Source organism: Gopherus flavomarginatus, chromosome 18 (assembly GCF_025201925.1).
Source record: "Gopherus flavomarginatus isolate rGopFla2 chromosome 18, rGopFla2.mat.asm, whole genome shotgun sequence".
In the NCBI taxonomy this organism is placed as follows: Eukaryota; Metazoa; Chordata; order Testudines; family Testudinidae; genus Gopherus; species Gopherus flavomarginatus.
This window is the reverse complement of record NC_066634.1, coordinates 17,685,561-17,706,709: the sequence shown is the minus strand read 5'-3', so window position 1 is coordinate 17,706,709 and position 21,149 is coordinate 17,685,561. Positions and strand designations below refer to the sequence as shown.

The window sequence follows — 21,149 nt, the reverse complement described above, 5'->3', positions numbered from 1 at the left end:
TAAACTGTTTGGTGCCTACCCTGTCGGAGAACCTGGGCTCCTAGACTGATTGCTGCTTTGCTGCCCGAGGCCTGGGCTCCTAGACTATTGATTTCTCTGCCCTGCTTGAGGGCCAGAGCCCTAAACTGTTTGGGGCTCCACTTGCTTGGGGGCTTGAGCCCAGAAGCTGATTACTATCCAGCTCACCTCAGAGGCCTAGGCATCAGAGACAGCTAATTTCCCCTTTACCAGATTGCTTTTCTAGGAACTAGATAGTGAGGGGGTGTGGCCTCCCCTCGAGTTACACGCACACCTTCAGTCATGTTCTGGAAATATGTTGTAAGGTGTCCATCTAGATTGTATAGACCTCAAGACACCTGATTGTGGGGTGAGGGGGTGTCCTGCTTTGACAGCAGGTTACCATGGACATGTGTTGTGGGTTGATGCTAATCAGAATAAGGGGAACAAAACAAGCAGCCTATGAAAAATGGGGCACCCCAACATTCATGGGGTGTGGAAATATAAATAAGGAAAGAAGGGTTGATGCCCTCATGCATATACATAAGGTGTAGATGTGGTCATAACAACAGACTAAATAAGGTTCTATGATTGGGCTCCAGGGGCAAGACCCTTGGGAAGATCAAAGGGAGGACCCCAGCAGGAACTATCTTTCTAACAATAGTCAGCAGGAAAGAGATCCCCCCGACTCTATGAGATCTTCGTGTATGCGAGCATCAGTATAGCATTGGCCTGTGCATGATTCTTAGGCTGTTGCTCTTAAAATTGCAGCAATGGGAGCCAGATCCACCATGATTTAACACAGAATCATTCATTCAATTTAAATAAAACACTACAGACACCTGAGCACACAACACTGGCATCTTCTCCGTGATTACAGTTATTGTCTGCCCAGGGCCTAGCCCTGCATTCGGAGAGGGCAGGTTCTGTCCCTGTGCAGTGCACATCATCCAGCCAGATGGGATCAGATCCTTGCCCAAACTGAGCCCCGCCTGGGGCTGATAATGCCATCCCACAGCCCAGCTGCCTGCACACGACTCCAGCAGAACCACTCTCCTAATCGCTTGCTGTCACCAGTCCCAGTCGTGATCACACACGGTTCCCCACTGCTGGTTGTGAAGCACCTCGACCCTCCCAGCACAGCGATTGGGGCCATTCACCAGCTGGAGCTCCTGTACGTCTGTAATGAGGAAAGATAAAAACACCACACTCGTTAAACGCTCAGGGAGATTCCTGTGCATCTGATCACTATTGACACTGGGGAATGTAGTGCCTCCCATAGATGGATCAAGTGCCATGTACAATATGAGATGGATAAAGATTATACCTGACATGGCATCTTCTCCATGGCTGCAGGGTTAGAGATTTAAGGGATACTAACAAGATTCTAAAATCACCTCACATGATGGAGGTTAAGGGTTTTACTGTAACCAAAGGGACCCTCTTCGTGAGTAGCCGCAGGCTCCATTTGACCTCAAATCTCACCAGGGGGATCTATGGCCACACGGTGCCCCATTGTGCTGTAGCGATGGAGAAGGATCACTGCTGACTCAGATGAGAAAACACTTTTTGCCAGGGGTTAAATTCTTACACAGTATTTCCTGGATCCCTCCCTCCTGTAACATGCTATAAAAACTTGGGAGGTAGGGGTGTGAAAATATTTACTGGAACTCTATTCACAACAGCTCTGGCTGATTTAAGCCCTGTTTTTCGCTCCAGGGTGCCCCATGAGCACAGCGCCCTGGAATTTCACACAGTGGCAATATCAGAGTGGAGTGTCCCCTGATTTGCCAGCAATGTGTGCCTAGTACGATGCTGAGGCATTGAGGTCATCATGGACTGGAGAGGAGAGATTCCTCTAATGAGACCCTAACGCACTATCCTGCTTCCCGCATGCCAGTGCCCCCAGCACAGCTATGGAGTCCTGACCTTTGAAAGGAGTCCAGTGTAAAATGCCCCCTGCCGACAGACTGACACACATCCTTCCTGCCAACACAGGCCTTCTTGCAAATCTCTTGGGCACGGCGTCAGAGAGGAGCTTGCCCCTTAACGAGCCACCCAGCACCTCCCTAATGTGCATAACTTAATAGCAAAGCAATTGGCCACTGAGGTCAGCACTGACTCAGATGAATGAGGACCCCCAGAGAGACACCAACAACCCTCTCTGCAGCACTGCTCCACATCCTGACAGGTCCGATGCAATGTTAATGAGACTTACCTGAGCACACAACACTGGCATCTTGTGTGTGGTTACAGTCATGGTCTCCCCAAGGCCTAATGTTGCATTCGGAGAGGGCTGCTTCTGTCCCTATGCAGTGAACGTCATCCAGCCAGATAGCGTTAGATCCTTGTCCAAAGCGAGCCCCAACTGGGGCTGATAATGGCATCCCGCAGCCAACCTGCCTGCATACAGCTCTGGCATCATATAAGTCCCAGCTGTCATCACATACACTTCCCCAGTGCTGGTTATAAAGCACCTCGACTCTCCCAGCGCAGCGACTGGGGCCATTCACCAGTCGGATTGGAGCCGACCCAGGATCAGCTGGTCCTGCAAACACCCCCAGGGAAGAAACACACAAAGAAATTCCTGTGCACCAGATCACGAGTTATGCTGGAGAAGGTAGCCCCACCCACTGATCGATTTAGTGCTATGTAGGATGTGAACTGGATAAGGATTACCTGAGAGCCCAATACTGGCATCTGCTCTGTGTTAAAGGTCCAACCGTTAATTACCTGAGTCTAAAACCTGCAAGGACAGATTTAAGATCCCAGCTCTTGATTAATTGACCTGAAGTTTATAAAGCCCGTGAGTGTATCTAGGGCCAGGCTGACTCCAAATCTATCCAGTGGGATCTGTGGCCACGCAGTACCCTGTTGTGTTGCAGTGGGGCAGGGTGATCTGCGATGATTCAGATGGAAAAACACCTGCCACAGCTCCACACTACACTCCTCACTCCATACACACATTGTCTTCTCCCGACGTACTGGACCATTGGAGTCACCAATGACAGAGAGCGGAGAACACCCCCCACTCAGTCACCAACCCCACTCCCTTTGGTACAGCAACTCCAGCACCACACTCTGGCAGGGCCGGCTCCAGGCAACAGCGTGCCAAGCGCATGCTTGGGGCGGCATGCCGCGGAGGGCGCTCTGCCGGTTGCTGGGAGGGCGGCAGGTGGCTCTGGTGGAGCTGCCGCAGGCGTGGCTGTGGACGGTCCGCTGGTCCCGCGGCTCCGGTAGACCTCCCGCAGAAACGCCTGCGGGAGGTCCACAGGAGCCACGGGACCAGCAAGCGGCAGAGCGCCCCCTGCGGCGTGCCACAGTGCTTGGGGTGGCGAAATTGCTAGAGCCGGCCCTGCACTCTGGTTTTTAAGTCATCACTGATTCAGAACAGAGAGGACTGTCTATGGATGCCCCCTTTCCCCAGCAGTACAGGATACCAGCACCACTCTGGGTGCGTAAGTCACTAAAGATTGAGAGGTGAGAACTCCATCAGAGTCACCCAGACCAGTCTCCGCAGCACAAGTTTCCCAATGGCTATCTGGCATCATGGGCTCATTGCTGATTCTGAGAGAAGAGCACCACTGCTGAACCACCCACTGCACTGTCTGCAGCATTGAGACTTCAAGTGAGCAAGAGGGAAGAGCGCCTCCTGCTGACTCACACCCATCCCTTTGGCCAGGACATGTCCCCGTATGGAGCCACCCTCACACCTCCCCTAACATACATCACCCATCAGCAACCCAACTGGTTACTGGGTCAGCACTTACTCAGAGGGGAGAAAGTCCCCTAGAAAGACCCTATGATAGTCCTGCAATATCCCACATATGCCTTATTGAAATAAGTTGAATACCTTTGGGATCCATTGAGTTAAAAAGGCAATTGCTTCTGCGTGGCTGTGAGATTATTTGTAACTCATCTAGGAGAAGGGTGTAAGCTAGTGTGATCCCTCTGGCTCTCAGCCATTTGGAGCTTGACCCTGGGGAAGGGACCCATTGGTTGGCTGATCACCCATTCACCATCTCTTCCAAGGGTGAGACTGGATTCTCTAGCAGACCAGAAATGAGTTTGGGATAAATAATCTGTATTTAAACTGACTCAGGATCTCCTTCCTGACCCAGCAAATGGACAGGAACTCCAATGCCTAGGGAAGATTTGGAAGAAGGTGGTCTGCTGAGGCCACAGCGGTCTGAGTTCTTGTTCAGGGCACAGGTGTGATGAACTTGTAGCCACATGAAAACCCCAGGGTGGGGGCTGAAGGACAGCTCCTGCCCGAGCCCATGTTGGGGTGATCTCTGCTTAGTTTATTAGCATGAGTGTAGGCTCTTGTATTAGTTTTAATATGTTTTCTCTCTAATTCTTTTACTTTAAGTATAAATTATGGGCAATAATGTTGTTATTAGTCTCTGAAGAGAAGGCAAGAAGAACTCTTCAGGTGGTCTTGCTGGGGAAAGTCATGGTATAAACAGGGGCTGTGCAACCTGGAAATATCCCAGTGTGTAGGGAGAGAGACATGGCTCTCTGCCCAAGAGTGGTGACGGCTGCGAAACCAGAATCCTGAAAGGAGGTGTCCTTGGTGGATCCTGGAGAGGGAATACAGGTGTAACTATCCTGAACTGTGACAATACCAACATCCCTCCCTGCAGCACAGCACTCCCTGGGGAGTGTAGAGGCTGTTCCTTATGGGCAGTGTGTGAGTTTTGTGGGCAGCCAAGCGGTCAACCAACAGCGTAGAGCAGCATTAGAGGAGCTGGCACAGTCTGAGTGGGAGTTTGTTAGGGAAGTTTGGTGAAAGGAGTGTGGTGTTCTGGGCTTGTTTTGGTGTTTTTTTCCTGTTATGAGTTTAAGCAGGAAGTCTATTCCATGTACAGAGGCAGCAGTGGTAGTGACCCAAGTAATGGAAGATGTGGAAGCTACAGAATATACACTATGCTAGAGAGAGTAGCTAAAAAAGTGTAATTTGTATGAAGTGACACCAGTTGGAGCTGATGGAAGAGAAGATGAGAGGTTTGGAGGTGTAGGTGGAAACAATGGTTGAGTTTCAAAGGGCAGATGATAGAGCAAAGGCAAGGGGAGGCTGAAGGGAAAAGTCAAGACTTGCATATGAAAGCTGGGCTGAAGAACTCTGAGGGGAGACTGCTGGGTGAGGAAAGTGACCATTGAAAGCATGGGACTATGAGAACCAGGCAGAGGAAAAGACGGGTTAGTGAAGGAGAAATAGAGCTCAGGACCAGGTCTGTTGAGTTAGGAAATGAAGAAGAGGCATGGCAGGCAGCAACAGAAGATGGGATGGGAAGGAAAAGAAAAGTGTGGCTAGTCCTATAAGAACTGGGGAAGAGTCAATGGCTATAGGTAGAGTTTGGAGCCCCAGAAGGATACAAAATGACTCACAGAAGATTGCAAGGGAGACCCAAAGACAAGAGGCCTTGCAGCCAGAAAGGACCGGAGAATGGCCAGAAAATCACACCATCACCAGGAAGAGGCAGGTCTATGTGACTGGTGACTCCCTACTAAGGAGAACAGATGGGTCTGTCACCAGAATTGATCTGGAGAACACCTGGGTGTGCTGTCTGATGGGAGTGAAGATGTGGACCAGAGGCTGAAGAGGATCCTAATGGAAGCTGGAAAGAATCCATTGATTGTCCTTCACGTGGGAACAAATGATACTGTGATTCTCACTGGAATGCATCAAGGGAAACTATGCCAGGCTGAGGGAGACCCAAGGAAATGGAGGCTCAGGAGCTCTTCAGTGGGATTCTACCTGTCCATAGAGGAGGAGAGTGAAGGCGAGACAAAATGATGATGATCAACAGATGGCTCAGGCAGTGGTGCGATAAGGAGAGTTTGAGATGTTTGACCACTGGGAGGCATTCACGGACAGAGGACTTTTCTCTCAGGATGGACTCCACCTGCGTAGGGAAGGAAACAGGCTTATGGGATGGAGGTTGGCACAACTGATTAAAAGAGCTTTAAACTAGGAACTCAGGGAAGATGGTCCTGTAATCACCATGCCTGATTCTAACATTGAGCGGGAGGAAAATCAAATAAGAGAAGATAGAGTAATGGAGAAAGAAAGAACATTGTGTAGCGAATGGACATTAAGAGCATTAGGTGCTGATACCCTTGATATTAACAGTCAGGTAGGCCATACTGGCGGTAGAATGACTGTACCTAAGTAGGTGAGGAAACTGGGCAATGCCAGGCAGAAAGAAGGAAGATGTCCGCACACCTATGCATGGAGTCTGGGTATCAAAAGGGAGAAACTAGAACTACTGGTGCAGGAAGTGAAACCAGATATTATAAAGATAACAGAAACATGATGGAGTAGTACAGGTATTGAGTCCAGGTATTGAAGGGTATGTGCTGTTCAGGGAAGACAGAAATCAAGGTAAAGGTGATAGAATAGCTGTATATATATTAATGATGAGGTAGACTGGAAAGAAATTAGAAGTGATGGAATGGATAAGGCAGAGTTTGTTTGGGTCAAAATCACTTTGAGGGAAAATCTACTAGAGGTACCCCTGCAATAGTGCTTGGGGTATGTTACAGACCCCCAGGATCCAATTTGGATACAGATAGAGACCTCTTTAATGTTTTTAATTAAATAAATACTACTTGGAATTGAGAGATTATTAGAGACTTTAACTTCCCAGGTATAGATTGCTACTACTACTAATAACAATAATAGAATGCTACTAATAATAGTCGGGCCCAGATTTTCCTGGACATGATAGCTGACAGATATCTTCACAAATAGTCACCAAACCAACAAGAAGTGATGCGATTTTAGACTGGGTATTGGTGAGTAGTGAGGTTCTCAGAGAAGAACCGTTTGTAGGGGACGACCTTAGTTTGAATGATTATGACCTAATTCAGTTTAAACTAAACAGAAGGGTAAATAAAAACAGATCTGCACCTGGGGTCGTTCATGTCAAAAGGGCTAACTTTAAAAAATTAAGGGAATTGGTTAGGGAAGTGGATTGAACTGAAAAAATTAAGGATCTGAAGCCTACATATCAAGCAAGAGGAAAAATTTTGTAGGGAATGGTTGCAGATCTAGCTGGATGAGCAAGCATTTCAAACAAGTGGTTAAGAGAAAGGAGAAAGCCTAGAAGGAATAGAAGATGGGATGGATCAGCAAGGCAAGCTACCTCTCAGATGTCAGAAAATACAGGGATAAATTGAGAATGGCCAAAAGCCAAGCAGAGTTGCACCTTGCAAAGGAAATTAAAACCAATAGTAGCAGGTTCTATAGCCCTATAAATAAAAGAAAAGAAGTGGGTCTGGTACAGGAGTGGGTTGGTCAGGTTCCACGGCCTGTAAGGTGCAGGAAGTCAGACTAGATGATCATGATAGTCCCTTCTGGCCTTAAAGTCTATGAGTCTATGACATGGATGAGGGTTACCTGAGCACTTGACACCGGCATCTTCCACGTGGTTACACGTATTGTCTCCCCAAGGCCTAGCCCTGCATTCAGAGAGGGCAGCTTCTGTCCCTGTGCAGTTAGTCTCATCCAGCCAGATATTGTCAGATCCTTGCCCAAACCAGGCCTCCTCTGGGGCTGATAATGCCATCCCACAGCCCAGCTGCCTACACACGACAGTGGCATCATGTAAGTCCCAACTGTCGTCACACACGGTTCCCCACTGCTGGTTATGAAGCACCTCAACTCTCCCGGTGCATCGATTTGGGCCGTTCACCAGTCGGAGCGGAGCTGGATCTGGAATGGCTGAATCTGCAAACAACCAAAAGGGAGAAACACTCAGAGAGATTTCTGAACATCTGATTACTAGTGATGCTGCGGAATGTATAGCCTCCCACAGCCCTTGGCAAGCTGTTCCAACAGTTAATAATCCTCATCGTTACAAATTTGCACTTTATTTGTAATCTAAATTTGTCTCTCTTCAACTTCCAGCCATCAGATCTTATTAATCACTTGCCTGTAAGATTGAAGAGCCCTTTATTATCACATTTCTGTTCCCCATGATGGTAATTATAGACTGATCAAATGTCCCCATCATCTTCTCTTTGTTAAACTAAACAGACTGAGCTCCTCTGTTTTACAAGGCAGGTTTTCTAATCCTTTGATCATTCTCACGGTTCTTCTCTGAACCTTCTTACATTTATCAGTATTGTTCTTGAATTGTGGGCACTAGAACTGGACACAGGATTCCATCAACGGTCACACCAGTGCCAACTACAGAGGTAGAATAACCTCTCTACGGTTACTGGAGTTTCCCCATGTATGCATCCCAGGATTGCATTAGGCCTTTTGGTCACAGTGTCAGACTGGGAGTTCCTGGTCAGCTGATTATGCACCCCCCCACCCTCAGAAATCTAGACAGACAACATGGGTGAGCTAATGTCTTTTATTGGCCCAGCTTCAGTTGGTGAGAGAGACAAGCTTTAGTGTTCACACAGAGCTCTTCTTCAGGTCTGGGCTCTGTGTGGTTGGAAAACTTGTCTTTCTCACCAAGAGAAGTTGGTCCAATAAATTACATTTTCTCATCCACCTTGTCTCTCTCGTATCCTGGAACCGACATGGCTGTAACTACACCACATAGGAAAATGGCATATATCTAAGCAGAGCACATCAAAGCTATTCCCCTAACTAACCAAACCTCTCATCTCATCAAAATAAGACACCAATTGAGTCTGACTAGAACTTACTGGTCACAGAGCGCCCACAGTGCTGTAGTTGGGTGGGGGGGATCAGAGTGAGCAGAGGTGGGAGAGGGGCTTTCACAGTGACGTATGCACCTCAGCCTGCAGCACGGTGCCCTGGCACCACATGGTGGGATTGGGATCAGCACTTACTCTGAGAGAGAGCAGCCCTCTCCTGTGGTCCCCAAACTGCACCCTGCAGCAAGGCCCTTAGACGTGACCTGAGGCCTTGTGGTTACGCATAAATCTGCAGGGAGAGCAGCCTCTGCTGAGCCCCAGCCCCACTCCCTGCAAATGCAATAAACACTCAAGGAGGTTTCTGTGCATCTGATCACAAGTGATGCTGATCAACGTGTCGCCTACCACTGATGGGAGTGACTGGCCTTCTCCCACAGTCACTGCATGTCAAGGGCTCAGTCCCCTCCACTGACATGCTGCCACTTCAGAGTTGGACAGGGCAGCTGAGAATCAGGGCTCAGAAATGTGGTGACTGTGCATGACAGGAAGTAGGGGGAAATGTTCATCCAGTTAGAGCTTTGGGGGGCGTTACAGGTTCAGGGCTAATTATCTGTGGTGCAAATTGTCCAGCATGGTTGAGCTATTAGCCCAACTCTTGACAAAGTGCTGGGTTTCCAGTCCCCAGGAGCAGCTGCAAGCTCTGTTTGACAGCAAATCCCACAGCTGGGATCCATGCTTACCCAGCGTCCCATTGTGCCAGAAGGGTGTGAGATAGGGGGATCAGAGCGGGGAGAGGGCCTCTCATTGTGCCCCACACACCACCCTCTGCAGTGCATGCTCCCTAGCTCCGCTCTGTGGAATTGTGAGCATCACGGACTGTGAGGCGAGAGCCCCATACCCTGAAGCACAGACCTTTTATCAGCCAGCAGGAGGACTGGGTTCATCCCAGACAACTAGGGAAAAGCACCCCTTACTGTGTTCCCAACCTTCTCCCTTCAGTACAGGTCCATAGCACTGCACTGGAGCATGGGAACTCAGACAGGGAACCAAAGGTTGCGCTGAAAGCTTCCTAATCCAGTCCCTTCATCATCCAACTTGACACAAGAGATGAGGCTTACCTGAGCACTCAACACCAGCATCTTCCACCTGGTCACACTTTTTGTCTCCCCAAGGCCTAGGCCTGCATTTGGAAAGGGCAGCATCTGTCCCTGTGCAGTTTACCTCATCTCATCTAGTCAGTTCCCTGTCCAAACTGAGACCCAGGTGGGGCTGATAACGTCGTCCCACAGCCCAGCTACCTGCACATGACTCTGACCTCAGTTAAACTCCAGCTGTCATCACACACGGTTCCCCACTGCTGGTTGTGAAGCACCTCGACTCCCAGCGCAGTGACTCTGGCCATTCACCAGTCGGAGCTGAGTTAGTTCTGGGATGCCTGAGTCTGCAAACACCCCATGGGGATAAACATTCAGTGATGGGCTAGAGGAAAGGAATATAGTTTGCTCTGGCTCCCATTCACTCCCAGTGTGGCAGACTGGCTGGCTTAGGGGGGCTGAGACTAGCACACTGGTGGGTTCCCCTGTGGCGGTCACCAGCTCTGATCCAGCCCCAGAGTTGGGGAAATGGCTGACTCATGGGATGGAGAATGGGACACAGGGTCTTTCCCCCCAAGGGACTCTGGCTCCAGTACAGTCTGTGTGAGGGGCATGAGCTGATGCAGTATGTTGGGGGAAGGAAACCTGGGGCTTTTCCCTGGAGGGCCCCAGTTCCTGTTTGGCCCCAGCTGAAGGAGGGCTGGCATGCAGGGAACAGGCACGGGGAGTTCTGGGGCCCTGGGTCCAAGCTGGTAGTGAGTGGAAGTTGCAGCCACTGCAGCTCTATGATGCCAAAAATTTGAAATGAGCTGCTGGAGTTAATTCCTCTCCATGACAGGACAGGTGTGTGCAGGCCAGGTCAGCCCTCAGTCTGAGCGGCTCCCAGCAGAGGAGCAAAGGGCAAAACTGGTCAGGAGACCAAACTGCCCTTTGCCCCTGCCTGGGTTCCATCCCCGTTTGCTCCCCGATGCCCCTGCCTGACCAGAGCCAACAGCAGCAGCCTCACAGGGCTGTAGTTCTGCTCCCTCAAAGCCTCCACTGGCGCTGACTGGGGCTGACTCGGCTCCTCCATATTTCACAGCGTCCAGACAGACAGGGCTGTCCCCGTGCTGAACTGAGCACCCTCCTGTGGTGACAGCACCAAGTCAGCCCAGCTCCTGGCACCCTACCCCCACCTCCCGCAAGCCCCAGCTGGTGTCACGGTGCCCCGGTGCAAAGGTCGGGGCCATGCGCTAGTTGCAGCTAGAGGTGAGCTGAAATGAGTCTAGCAATAGCCAAAGGTAAAAATATCTGTTGCGGCAGATCATACCCCAGACTGAAGTGGCCCAGCCAGGAAATGACAGAGCTCAAATGTCACTCAGACTTGCTGAGCAAGGGTGAGCCTTTGAGATGCTGGGTGGCCTGGGTATTTGTACTGGGGCCTGAAAGCCAGGATGCCCTGTGCTCTACCTTGTTAACAATTCACTGGTGGGGAAACTGAGACACATGGCAAGGAAGTGGCAGGCTGAGACCATAGGGTGAGTTTGGTGGAGGCAGGACCTGAACCCAGGCCTCCAGTTCTATATTTGCACCACTAGATTAAATAATCTTATCTCTGCCCTTCCCCACCTCAATTTATGAGATAGCTGCACACTGCAGTATGTACCCCACACACACGGACAGACCCCCCCACCCTCTGCCTATGTTGATATTTACTTGCCATGGAGAATCCTGTCATGGAAGCTGAAAGAAAGCAAAACCATGAGGTAAGTCTCTGTCCCTCTGGCTGGACGTTTCAGGAATCTCCAAACACTGGCTGATGTAAGCAGTGGCCTCAGCTGCACGTCATATTTCACTGACTCTAGCGCCTGACTCCCAGGGGGTGGATTTCCTGCACCGACAGGAGAGCCCCTGATGTTAGCACTGGTAGCATCTATACGGAAGCGCTACAGGTACCGAGTTGCCACTGTAATGTTTCAAGTGTGGATGAGCCCTAAATAGCTGGCAAAAGAGAAGACCTGGTGAGCAACGTCAGAACCAGTGACACTGCACCAGCCCTTCCGAACCGAGCCACCTGCACCTCCGAAGGACCCCCACACCCTGCTCCCCTCCAGCCTGGCTTCCCTCCAACTTGGAGTGTGACAGCCCCACACGCTGTGTAATGCAGTGCTAAACTGTATTATACTGCTCAGCCACTAGGTGGTGATGTGTGTAAAATACCTTTTTTAAAGCTAACCTCAGCCATGAATGGCAGAGCATTAAAGGACCCTGATGTGTAAAAGCAAACTCTGTGACCAGTCCATGTCTGGTACAGAAAAACACGACAGTGTCTGGGAGTAAACAAAGAACAAAAATAGAAGGAACAAAGCTACAAAGGTTGCAGGATCTCGTCACCAGGCCACTCTTCAGTGCCCCAGAGAACTTCAGCTTTCACAAACCTCACCATGGACGCACTGGAAACAAGATTTCACATTGCTGCCAAGCTGCACAAAGACACTGGAGAGCTTTAGTGTCGGCTACGGGAAGGAGGCAGAGCATATCTTTAAATTCTTTCACGTTACTGAAGCAGTCACAAAAGTGACTATGAAAGGGGTCTGGCTATGTTTGCTGCATACTTTATATCTCAGAGAAATGCGGCTTATGGAAGAGCTTGTTTTCACCAGAGAACTCAAAAACCCGGGGAAAGTTTTGAATGTTTTATAAAAGCTCCGCATAGATAGGCTAAAAACTGTGATTTTGGGAATGCAAAGTCTGAAAATATCACAGACAAGCTGATTACTGGGCTAACAGATAAAATCCTTTCACAGCAGCTACAGCTGAAGAGAGATTTAACTCTAGCCCCAGCTGTTCAAATAGCAAACCAGTCTGAATTAGTCAAACAACAGAACCAAAGGCAGGAGCAACTTGAAAAACATGAAACTAGCTTAGGCAATGTCTACACTAGCACTTGCTACAGTATAATTTATATTGCTCAGGGGTCTGAAAAAGCCCCCCATCCCACCCGAGCAATGTAAGTTACATTGATCTAAGCACCGGTGTGGACAGCGCTATGTGGGCAAAAGAAGCTCTCCCACCGATGTAGCTACTGCCACTCATGGGGTTGGAGTAGTTAAGCCAACTGGAGAGCTTTCCTGTCAGCTCAGAATGGTTACATTAGAGAGCTTAAAGCAGCACCACTGCATCGCTGCAGCTCCGCTGCTATAAACTCTCTAGTGTAGCTGTAGCCTTAGAAGCTATAAACAGATATTTGAGTGGTAAAACCCCTGAGGCCAGGAGACAGAACACCAGACTAGGAGGGACAAATCCCGGCCTACGTGCACAAAGAAAATGCCCTAGCCCAAAAGGTGATGCATGTCCAGCCAGAGGCATACGGTGTTATTTGCAGGAAATATGGACATTTTGCAGCTGTTTGCAGCACCAAAATAGTTATGGAGTTGACTCAGATTACAGACAATCAAGAGCTGTTGTTTCTGGGATCCATCACTTGTGATGACATAGAGCCTAGCTGAAGAGTGAAACTGAATATTCATGGCAAGACAATTGACTAGCAAATTGACTCAGAAGCAGATGTCTCAGGCATCTCAGAAAGGACTAACAATCCCCTTCAACCCCTCCCAGAGCTGAAGTCACCTGACACAGCTGTGACTAGCCCTGGAGATATTCTAAACTGCATGGGCCAGTTCACCACAGAAACAACTTACTAAGACAAAAGCTTTGCATTCAGAGTGCATAGGATCAAAGAACCACAGATCAACGATCTCAGCCGCAGTATGGCAGCTGGGATAGGCTTAGTGAGAAAGGTGGAAGAACTCACTGGATGATTTGATGATATAACACAAAGTCAGCCTGTGGAACTGTTTGACAGGGGGTGTTGTGAAGGCCCAAACTCTAATAGGATTCAAAAAAAGAACTAGAGAAGTTCATGGAGGATAGGTCCATCAATGACTATTAGCCAGGATGGGAAGGGATGCAACTGCTCTGAGGGTCCTTGGCCTCTTTTTGCCAGAAGCTTGGAGTGGACTACAGGGGATGGATCACTTGATGATTGCCTGTTCTGTTCATTCCCTCTGAAGCATCTGGCATTGGCCACTACTGGAAGACGGGATCCTGGGCTAGATGGACGATTGCTCTGATCCAGTATGGCTGTTCTTATGTTCTTGTGATGTTGGGCTTTTGAAAAGAGATCCAGTAAAAATCAAGTTAAGAGACAATGCTGAATTATACAGTGTACAAACACTTCTGCTAGAGAGACCTTGAAGAGACTAGCTGCAGATTTATGGAAATTCAGCGGCTGTCATTACCCGGTTATCATGGACTATTTTTCCAGGTATATAGAAAAGTACTTGAAAGACATGTCACAGATCTTCTTTCCTGTGGCTGGTGTAAAGCAGCAACTACAATTTCACCTGAAATTAATTGAGTCAAATGGCTACATCAGGAGAAGCAGAATTTATTACAGTAACGCCTCCTTCATATTTATCAATTGGGCAGTAGGTAGTGATATGTTCGATGGTTTGTTGTGGGGAACCACACTCACACACTGGGCAGTCCTTGATTTTCCATTTGTGCATTAGATATCCGCATATACTATGGTTGTTTCAAATTCCATTCAGAGTTAACAAAGATGACCATGGAAGGTCAAACCCAGGGACCTTGTGTGTGGGATCTGGCAGAATGTGCTTCTTTTTAAGAGTTGTTTAGTACAATCTGCTTTCCAAGCCTCCTTCTGATCATAGTCTGATTGTATGAGGCTAAAGGAACGTTCCCAGAAAGGCTTGCGGACTAAGGATGTTGTGGGGTGGGGGAGGATGGCATTGTTAAAGTCTTGGTGAAAGGAAGACATCTGTTTTCTTGGATTCACTGTACTTCATGGAGTGCTGCAGCAGTTCAGTGTATTGGCAGGGGAACGATGTTAGACAGGACAGGTAGCCATGGTGTTGGAGTGGACTTAAGGGTTCCTGTGATGCATCATATCACTGTATTTAGCTGGGTATTGTGGCAAATTGCCGGTACTGTTATGCTGGATCTCACGCTTTCTCTTCCTTGGGGAAGGTTCAGGGCGCCATTGCTTGCCTCTGAATCGGTATTTTAATTACCCCACTAATGTCCTTGAGGAGGGGAGTGGAGAGGGAGGGACCTGGGCCTGCCCTCTTCTCCAGGTCCCAACCCAGGGGCCCTGAGGTTTGTGGTGAACCATTTGAACTAGCGGTTCCTTCCCCTGGGCTACTTCCCTCTCCTGCCCTTCAGCTTGTGAAGGGGCTTCTTGCTCTCCTTCCACATAAGCCAGGTGCCCCTTACCTAGGGTTTTTTTGGATTTCTCAGCCCACGGCAGCACTCCTCCAGCACTCCTCCAAACTTTCCTTTTGGCCTCTCTTCAAAACTGTTCTCTGCTCCAGCCAAACCTTCCTGCTCCAACTCCCACACTGGCTGACTGAAGCAGGGGGTTTTTATCACATGACTGACTGCTGGTGCTCTAATTGGCTTCAGGTGCTCTAGTTAATCTATAGCAAACCTTCCTCTCCTTGCAGGGAATAAGGCTCCCTGCTAACACTCTCCTACTGCCCTCTGGCCATGCTGTAGCACAGTATCCACAAGTCTTGTGTGATTGCATCTGCTCCATTCTGGTGCACAATATTCAGCTACTGAATCTACAAGTGTTCTTGCAGATGTTCGCAACACTGATGCTAATGCACCCCAGATTGCACCTGCTAGTTCCTGGATTATGTTGGCTCTTGTAGCTACCTTCTCGAGATGTTCATGGAAGGTGCCAGTGCAGTCAAGTTTCACTCTGAGATATGTTGGAGTGTAATCATGTTGCACATTTTCACCACAGAAAGCTACTTTCACATAGGTTTTCTCACTCTTATAATCAAGATGAAATGCATTTACTATTGTTTTTCTAGGGTTTGGTTTGAGCTTCCATTTCTGGAAATACTGTTCCATATTTTGGAGTCCCTCAGTTATTTCTTTCTCAATGTCATGGAGGTTTGATGTTTGTATTGTAATAGCAAGATTATCTGCATATCTAAATTTTTGTGATCTAGTTGGAGGCATGTCACTTACATAAATATTAAAAAGTGTTGGCGCAAGTAAAGAGCCTTGTGGTAGCCCTTTGTTTATGATGTGTCATGACCTTGTCTTATTACCCAGGTACACCTGTAGGCATCTGTTACTCAGCATGGTCCACAGCAAGGGAAGTGTTTGGTAGCAAGGTATAATTTTAGCAAGTCCCAGGATTATCGAGAGACTGAAGTGAACTTTTGCTTTCTTTGGTATTCCAGAACAACAGACCGCAATTCACTGCAGCAGAATTTGTCATTCCAAACTAAATATGATTTTAACGTTATCATGAGCCACCCACATTACCCAAAGCAAATGCAGGGGCTGAGAGAGCTGGAAAGACAGCCAAGCAAATCCTACAGCAGGAAGATACATTCCTTGCTCTACTGAGTTACAGATCAACACCAATAGCACCTGCTGGATGTAGTCCAGCAAAACTCCTGATGGGAAGAAAACGCAGAATGACTGGTGCAACTCTTGAAAAAAACCAAAGGGGCCAGACATGAAATGAGTCACCAAATAAGATAAAAAATGCTAAACTGAGCTTATTGTAATGGCATTGGGGTGAGGAATTGTAAAATGGGACCCTACCCCACCCTAAGTTATCTCCATGGGAAGCCACCCATCTCTCACCAACCCCACCATTACCCAGAGGAACAGGCTGGGCATGGTGCACTGTCTGTGGAAAGGGGAAGGACACTAGTAACTCCAGGGGATTTCCTTCCCTCAATTTACCTAGCGAGGGTACACCAGCAGCACCTTGCCTATGGGCAGAGCCGGCTTTAGGAAGTGTGGGGCCCAATTCGAACATTTTTGGCGGGGCCCCGGCAGGGATGACTTAAAAAAAAACCTTAAAAAAAAGCCTTTCATTTCTTAGCAACCGGTTCCCTGTAAAAAGTTCTGATTTAAGGGATGTGCCACAGTCTGTATTTTTTGTACCAATAGGGTTACCATATGTCTGTATTTTTAAAAATTCCTTCCAGATGGCTATTTAAGAACCAAAAAACTGGACATGTCCAAGAAAATAAGGATGTATGTTAACCCTACCTAAAGTTATTTTTTAAAAAGATAGACCTGAACTAGAAATGAGCTCCATTTCACATGTGTGGGTCCCCGCCACTCCCTGGGGGTGCGCTAGGGTGACCAGATGTCCTGATTTTATAGGGACAGTCCTGATTTTTGGGTCTTTTTCTTATATAGGATCCTATTACCCCCCCCCACCCCTTGTTCCAATTTTTCACACTTGCTGTCTGGTCACCCTAGAGTGTGCACATGTGTGGGTCCCAGCTGCTCCCTGCCCCCCTCATTGAAGCAGGTGTGCAGGGTTACTGCCCTGGGAACTGTAGGGCACCCATGGACATGGGGCTGGCTGGAGGCAGGGCAGGGGCTGACTGGAGGTAAGGTCTGGCTGCAGGCAGGGCAAGGGTGTGGGGCTGGCTGGAGACAGGGGGATGTGAGGTGGGGTGGGTTGGCTGGCTTCAGGCAGGGCCGCAGGGGGCTGTGGCATGGGTTAGCAGACTGGAGACAGAGAAGTGCGAGACTGGCTGGCTTCAGGCAGGGGGCATGCAGCAGGGGTTGGCTGGAGACAAGGCAGAGGGTGCGGGGCTGGTGCGGGCAGGGCAGGGGGTACGGGGCTGGAGACAGGGCAGGGGGTGTGGGGCTAGTGCGGGCAGGGGGTGCAGCAGGGGCAGGCTGTGGGCAGGGGGTGCAGGTACAGCCTACTCTGTCGGGTAAGTGCCCCCTCCTCCTTCCTCCCCCACCGGGGTAGCAGCAGCAGCCTGGGGCTCGGGGGCTATTTAAAGGGCCTGGGGCTCCTCTGCTTCTACTGCCTTGGCCTTTTAAATAGCCGTGGGAGCCCTGGGGAAGCGGCAGGGCTCTGGGGACTATTTAAAGGACCAGGACGGCAGAGGCAGCTGGAGCCCCCCGCTACCCCAGGGCTCTGGGGGCTATTTAAAGGACCCGGGGCTCCCCTGCTTCTGCCGCCCCGGCCCTTTAAATAGCTGAGGGATCCATGGGGAAGTGGCGGAGCTCCAGCGGCTATTTAAAGGGCTGGGATGGTAGAAGCAAGGGGAGCCCTGGACTTTTTAAATAGCCCCCAGAGCCCTGCAGCCCTACACCAGGGCTCCAGTAGTGGGGCTCTGGTGGCAATTTAAAGGGCCTGGGGCTTCAGTCCCTGCTGGGAGTCCCAGGCCCTTTAAATTGCACCCTGGGGAAGCCGGGCCACCCTGGTACAGCGCACCAGCAGGGCTTGGGCCGGGCCCTCTTAGGCGTGGGGCCCAATTCAGGAGAATTGGTTGAATTGGCCTAAAGCTGGCCCTGCCTATGGGACCCCAGAACACCCTGGGATTTGGTTGAAGCCTGCAACCCACTTACCCATCATCCTCCCTCTTGTGGGACCTCACAGCTGCTCGTGAGACCTCAGAACTGAACCTGAGCAGTGGAAACTATTGCACAGGGGCTTCCAAATTGCCTTGTCCCCTCACCACAGTACCTCCTCCCCAGCTTCTCCTCTTATCCATGTCGGGTCCATCTGCAACCTGGAGTGCTCCCACCTAGCTACTAGATAGATTCCCAATAAGTACCATTCCCCTAACTGGGGTAGTAGCTTTTAAGCTATTAAAAAGGGCACACACACAAAACGCCAAGTGAAATACAGCAGATTTATCTCTCTTAGGTATAGCCTGAAAATGAGAGAAAACTTGTTAGCAGGCTACAGAATACACTAAGCAGCTGAAAGATTTTAAAATATACTAAACAAATCATCACACTGCGGCCTCTACCTGGATGGGAAGCACACTGAACTATTTACTCTGTGTGTATACATACAAACGAACACACTTTCAGCAGTAACAGTCTCTTCTCTGGGGTGCTGTAATTTGGCTGTTTGGTTTGCTAGCGCCAGAAGGGGGTGTGATATCCCGTCCACTGGGTTATGGTTTCCCTTGACGTTCTACACAAATTATTGCAGCAGTGTCCAGACCTCCTCCCATTTTTTTTTCTTTTTGTGCTAGCGGAGGGGTCACAAACTCCCGCCTGCGGGCCATATGCTGCCCGAGGACCTCCCCACTGCGGAATGGGGAGGAGAGACTCAGGCAGCCAGGCTGCTGGCAATGTTCACTACAGGTGCCGTCCTCTATAGCTCCCATTGGCTGGAGGAGAGGGACAGAGATACCACCATTAGTTGCCGGGCAACTTCAGCCATGGAGGCAGCATCATTAGTTGCCAGGCAAAGTCAGCCATGGAGGCAGCATCACTTTTTCCTACAATGAATATAAACAGGTCAAAATACGAAACACAACTGTCTGATGCACACCTTGCTGCAATCCTGAAGGTTTCAACTGCTCAGTCACTGAGGCCAAACATCAACAAACTGACAGAACTGAAGCATTGCCTGGTGTCTGGCAAAGACTTAAAACTCGGAGAAGTACTTGTGGCTCCTTAGAGACGAACAAATTTATTCAGGCATAAGCTTTCATGGGTTTTAGCTTATGTGTGTGTGGGCAGGGAGGGAGGAGACAGTTACACTGTGTGAATTCCCCTGCCCACCCATGGTTTGTTTTTTCTTTGCCATGGTGACCATAGTCCTCTCTCAAATAGGATGTTAACTCAAATTAGGAACCTTCAATTCACGCCAGCAGCATCGGCACATGGCAGTCAGAGTGCAGCTCTTTGGTGTGCTCTGCAATTTACACCCCCGCAGCTGGCTCTGGGCAGAGTGAATCCTTCCAAAAATAGGGGAAATAGGCTTTCAAAATAGGACTACTGGAATTCAGTCAAGAAGCCAGGACTGTGGGTGAGTTAATAATCGGTTTGGATTTCACTGAGGCTAATAAGTATGTAATGAATCAGTGTAATGATAGTGAATGAATTCTTCACCAGACTCGGGGGCCCAGCAGTGCTGCTCTCAGATCAAGGGAGAAAATCTGAACTTTCTCAGTGATGAGCTCTTCTTTCACAGTCCAGTGACAGAGCCATCGTCTCTATATGTGGGCTCACAAAGTCTGTTGCTGGCCCTCTGGAGATGCTGGTGGATGCTGAGAGGGAGCTGAGATTTGTAATATTAACTTGTCTTTGTCCTCCAAGCTCCATCAGTGTTGGCCTGAGTCTGAGAAGGGCTGCGTCTGTGGACAGCACATTTCATGGCTGACTGTGGCCCCAGTGGCTGTCCCTGGTTGTGCGTTGTACAGCACCAAGCACAGCAGCAGTGCTGAGGGGCACTAGGCTGGGAGTGATGAGACCAGGGCTCCGTTCCCAACAGCTGCTATCACATCCTCTCTCTGTGCCCCTATTGCCTGTCTCTATCCTCTCCATTTAGACTGAGCTCTTGAGGGCAGAGACTGCCTGTTGCCCTGCCAGTGCAAAGCTCAGCACCACAGGGCCTTGAGCTCGGCATATAGTGCTGCTGTAACATGAATTCTTGTGTTTGCATAATAAATAATAATTAATATTTAATAATATTTGATATATTTAATAGTTAATAATAATAGTTAAGAAATAGAGCCTCAAACACTGAACAAACACGGTAAGAGCAGGACAGGAGTTAGGTCATTCAGGGAATCCTATGTGCAGGTCTGGTCACCCACATGCAAGACAGATGGACTGAGAGGGGACTAGGTGTAGAGAAGGGCTGCCAAGGTGGTTGGAGGGTGGAAGCTGGTCGTATGAGAGGAGCCTGGAAGAGCTTGGCTGGTTTATCTGGCACAGCAGAGGCTGAGCAGGGATCTAGTTGCTCTGTATGAATCCATTGTGGGAATGCCGGGGAGGAAGAATTGCTACTGAAGCCAAAGGACAGTGTTGGCCCAAGAAGAAATGGGGATAAATTGTCCAGGAGTCACAATAGGCTGGAAATGAGAAGAAGGTTCTGGAACAGCCTCCTAATGGGTGAAGGGAGAACGCGCTAACTCACGTAAAGATGGCGCTTGATAAGTGTGTGACTGGGATTCTATAACATGCCCTGTGTCCCATGTTCCTAAAGAGACCAGCCAAGGGCGGCTGGGAAACACTTCCAGGAGTCAGAGACATGCCAGTTTCGTTTTACTCTTTTAACACTTAACAAAAGTGAAACTAATTTTTTTGTAAAATTGTATGTGCAGCTAAATGGATCCTGGTACCACCCCCTACTCTAACTGCTAGACGCCACTCCCCTTCCCAAGTCAGGAATAGACCCCAGGAGTCCTTGTTCCCAGAACACAGCTATGCCCTGTCTGACGGGTGGGGCTGGGGAATCACAGGTTGCCCCTAGGGCTATTCAAAGCCAGAGCAAAGGGAAAACGCCACTCACCCCAAAGCCAGGCCAGGAGGATGGGGATCCTTGTGTTCCTGGCTCCAGTGCAGGCAGCTGAGCTCCTGCCAAGGGGGTGCCTGGCTGGGAGCAGGAGGTACCCGGGAAACCCCATG

The 21,149-nt window shown here is 49.3% G+C and overlaps 1 protein-coding gene across 1 annotated transcript in view; it reads right to left on the bottom strand.

Moving 5' to 3' along the window:
* LOC127036950 (deleted in malignant brain tumors 1 protein-like) overlaps positions 1-21,149 on the bottom strand; it is a 91,820-nt gene that overhangs the window by 13,892 nt on the left and 56,779 nt on the right. The window contains 5 exon segments of the mRNA XM_050928236.1: positions 7,403-7,732; positions 9,738-9,847; positions 9,849-9,998; positions 10,000-10,060; positions 12,136-12,208. Of these exon segments, the coding sequence (XP_050784193.1) occupies positions 7,403-7,732; positions 9,738-9,847; positions 9,849-9,998; positions 10,000-10,060; positions 12,136-12,208 (724 nt within the window).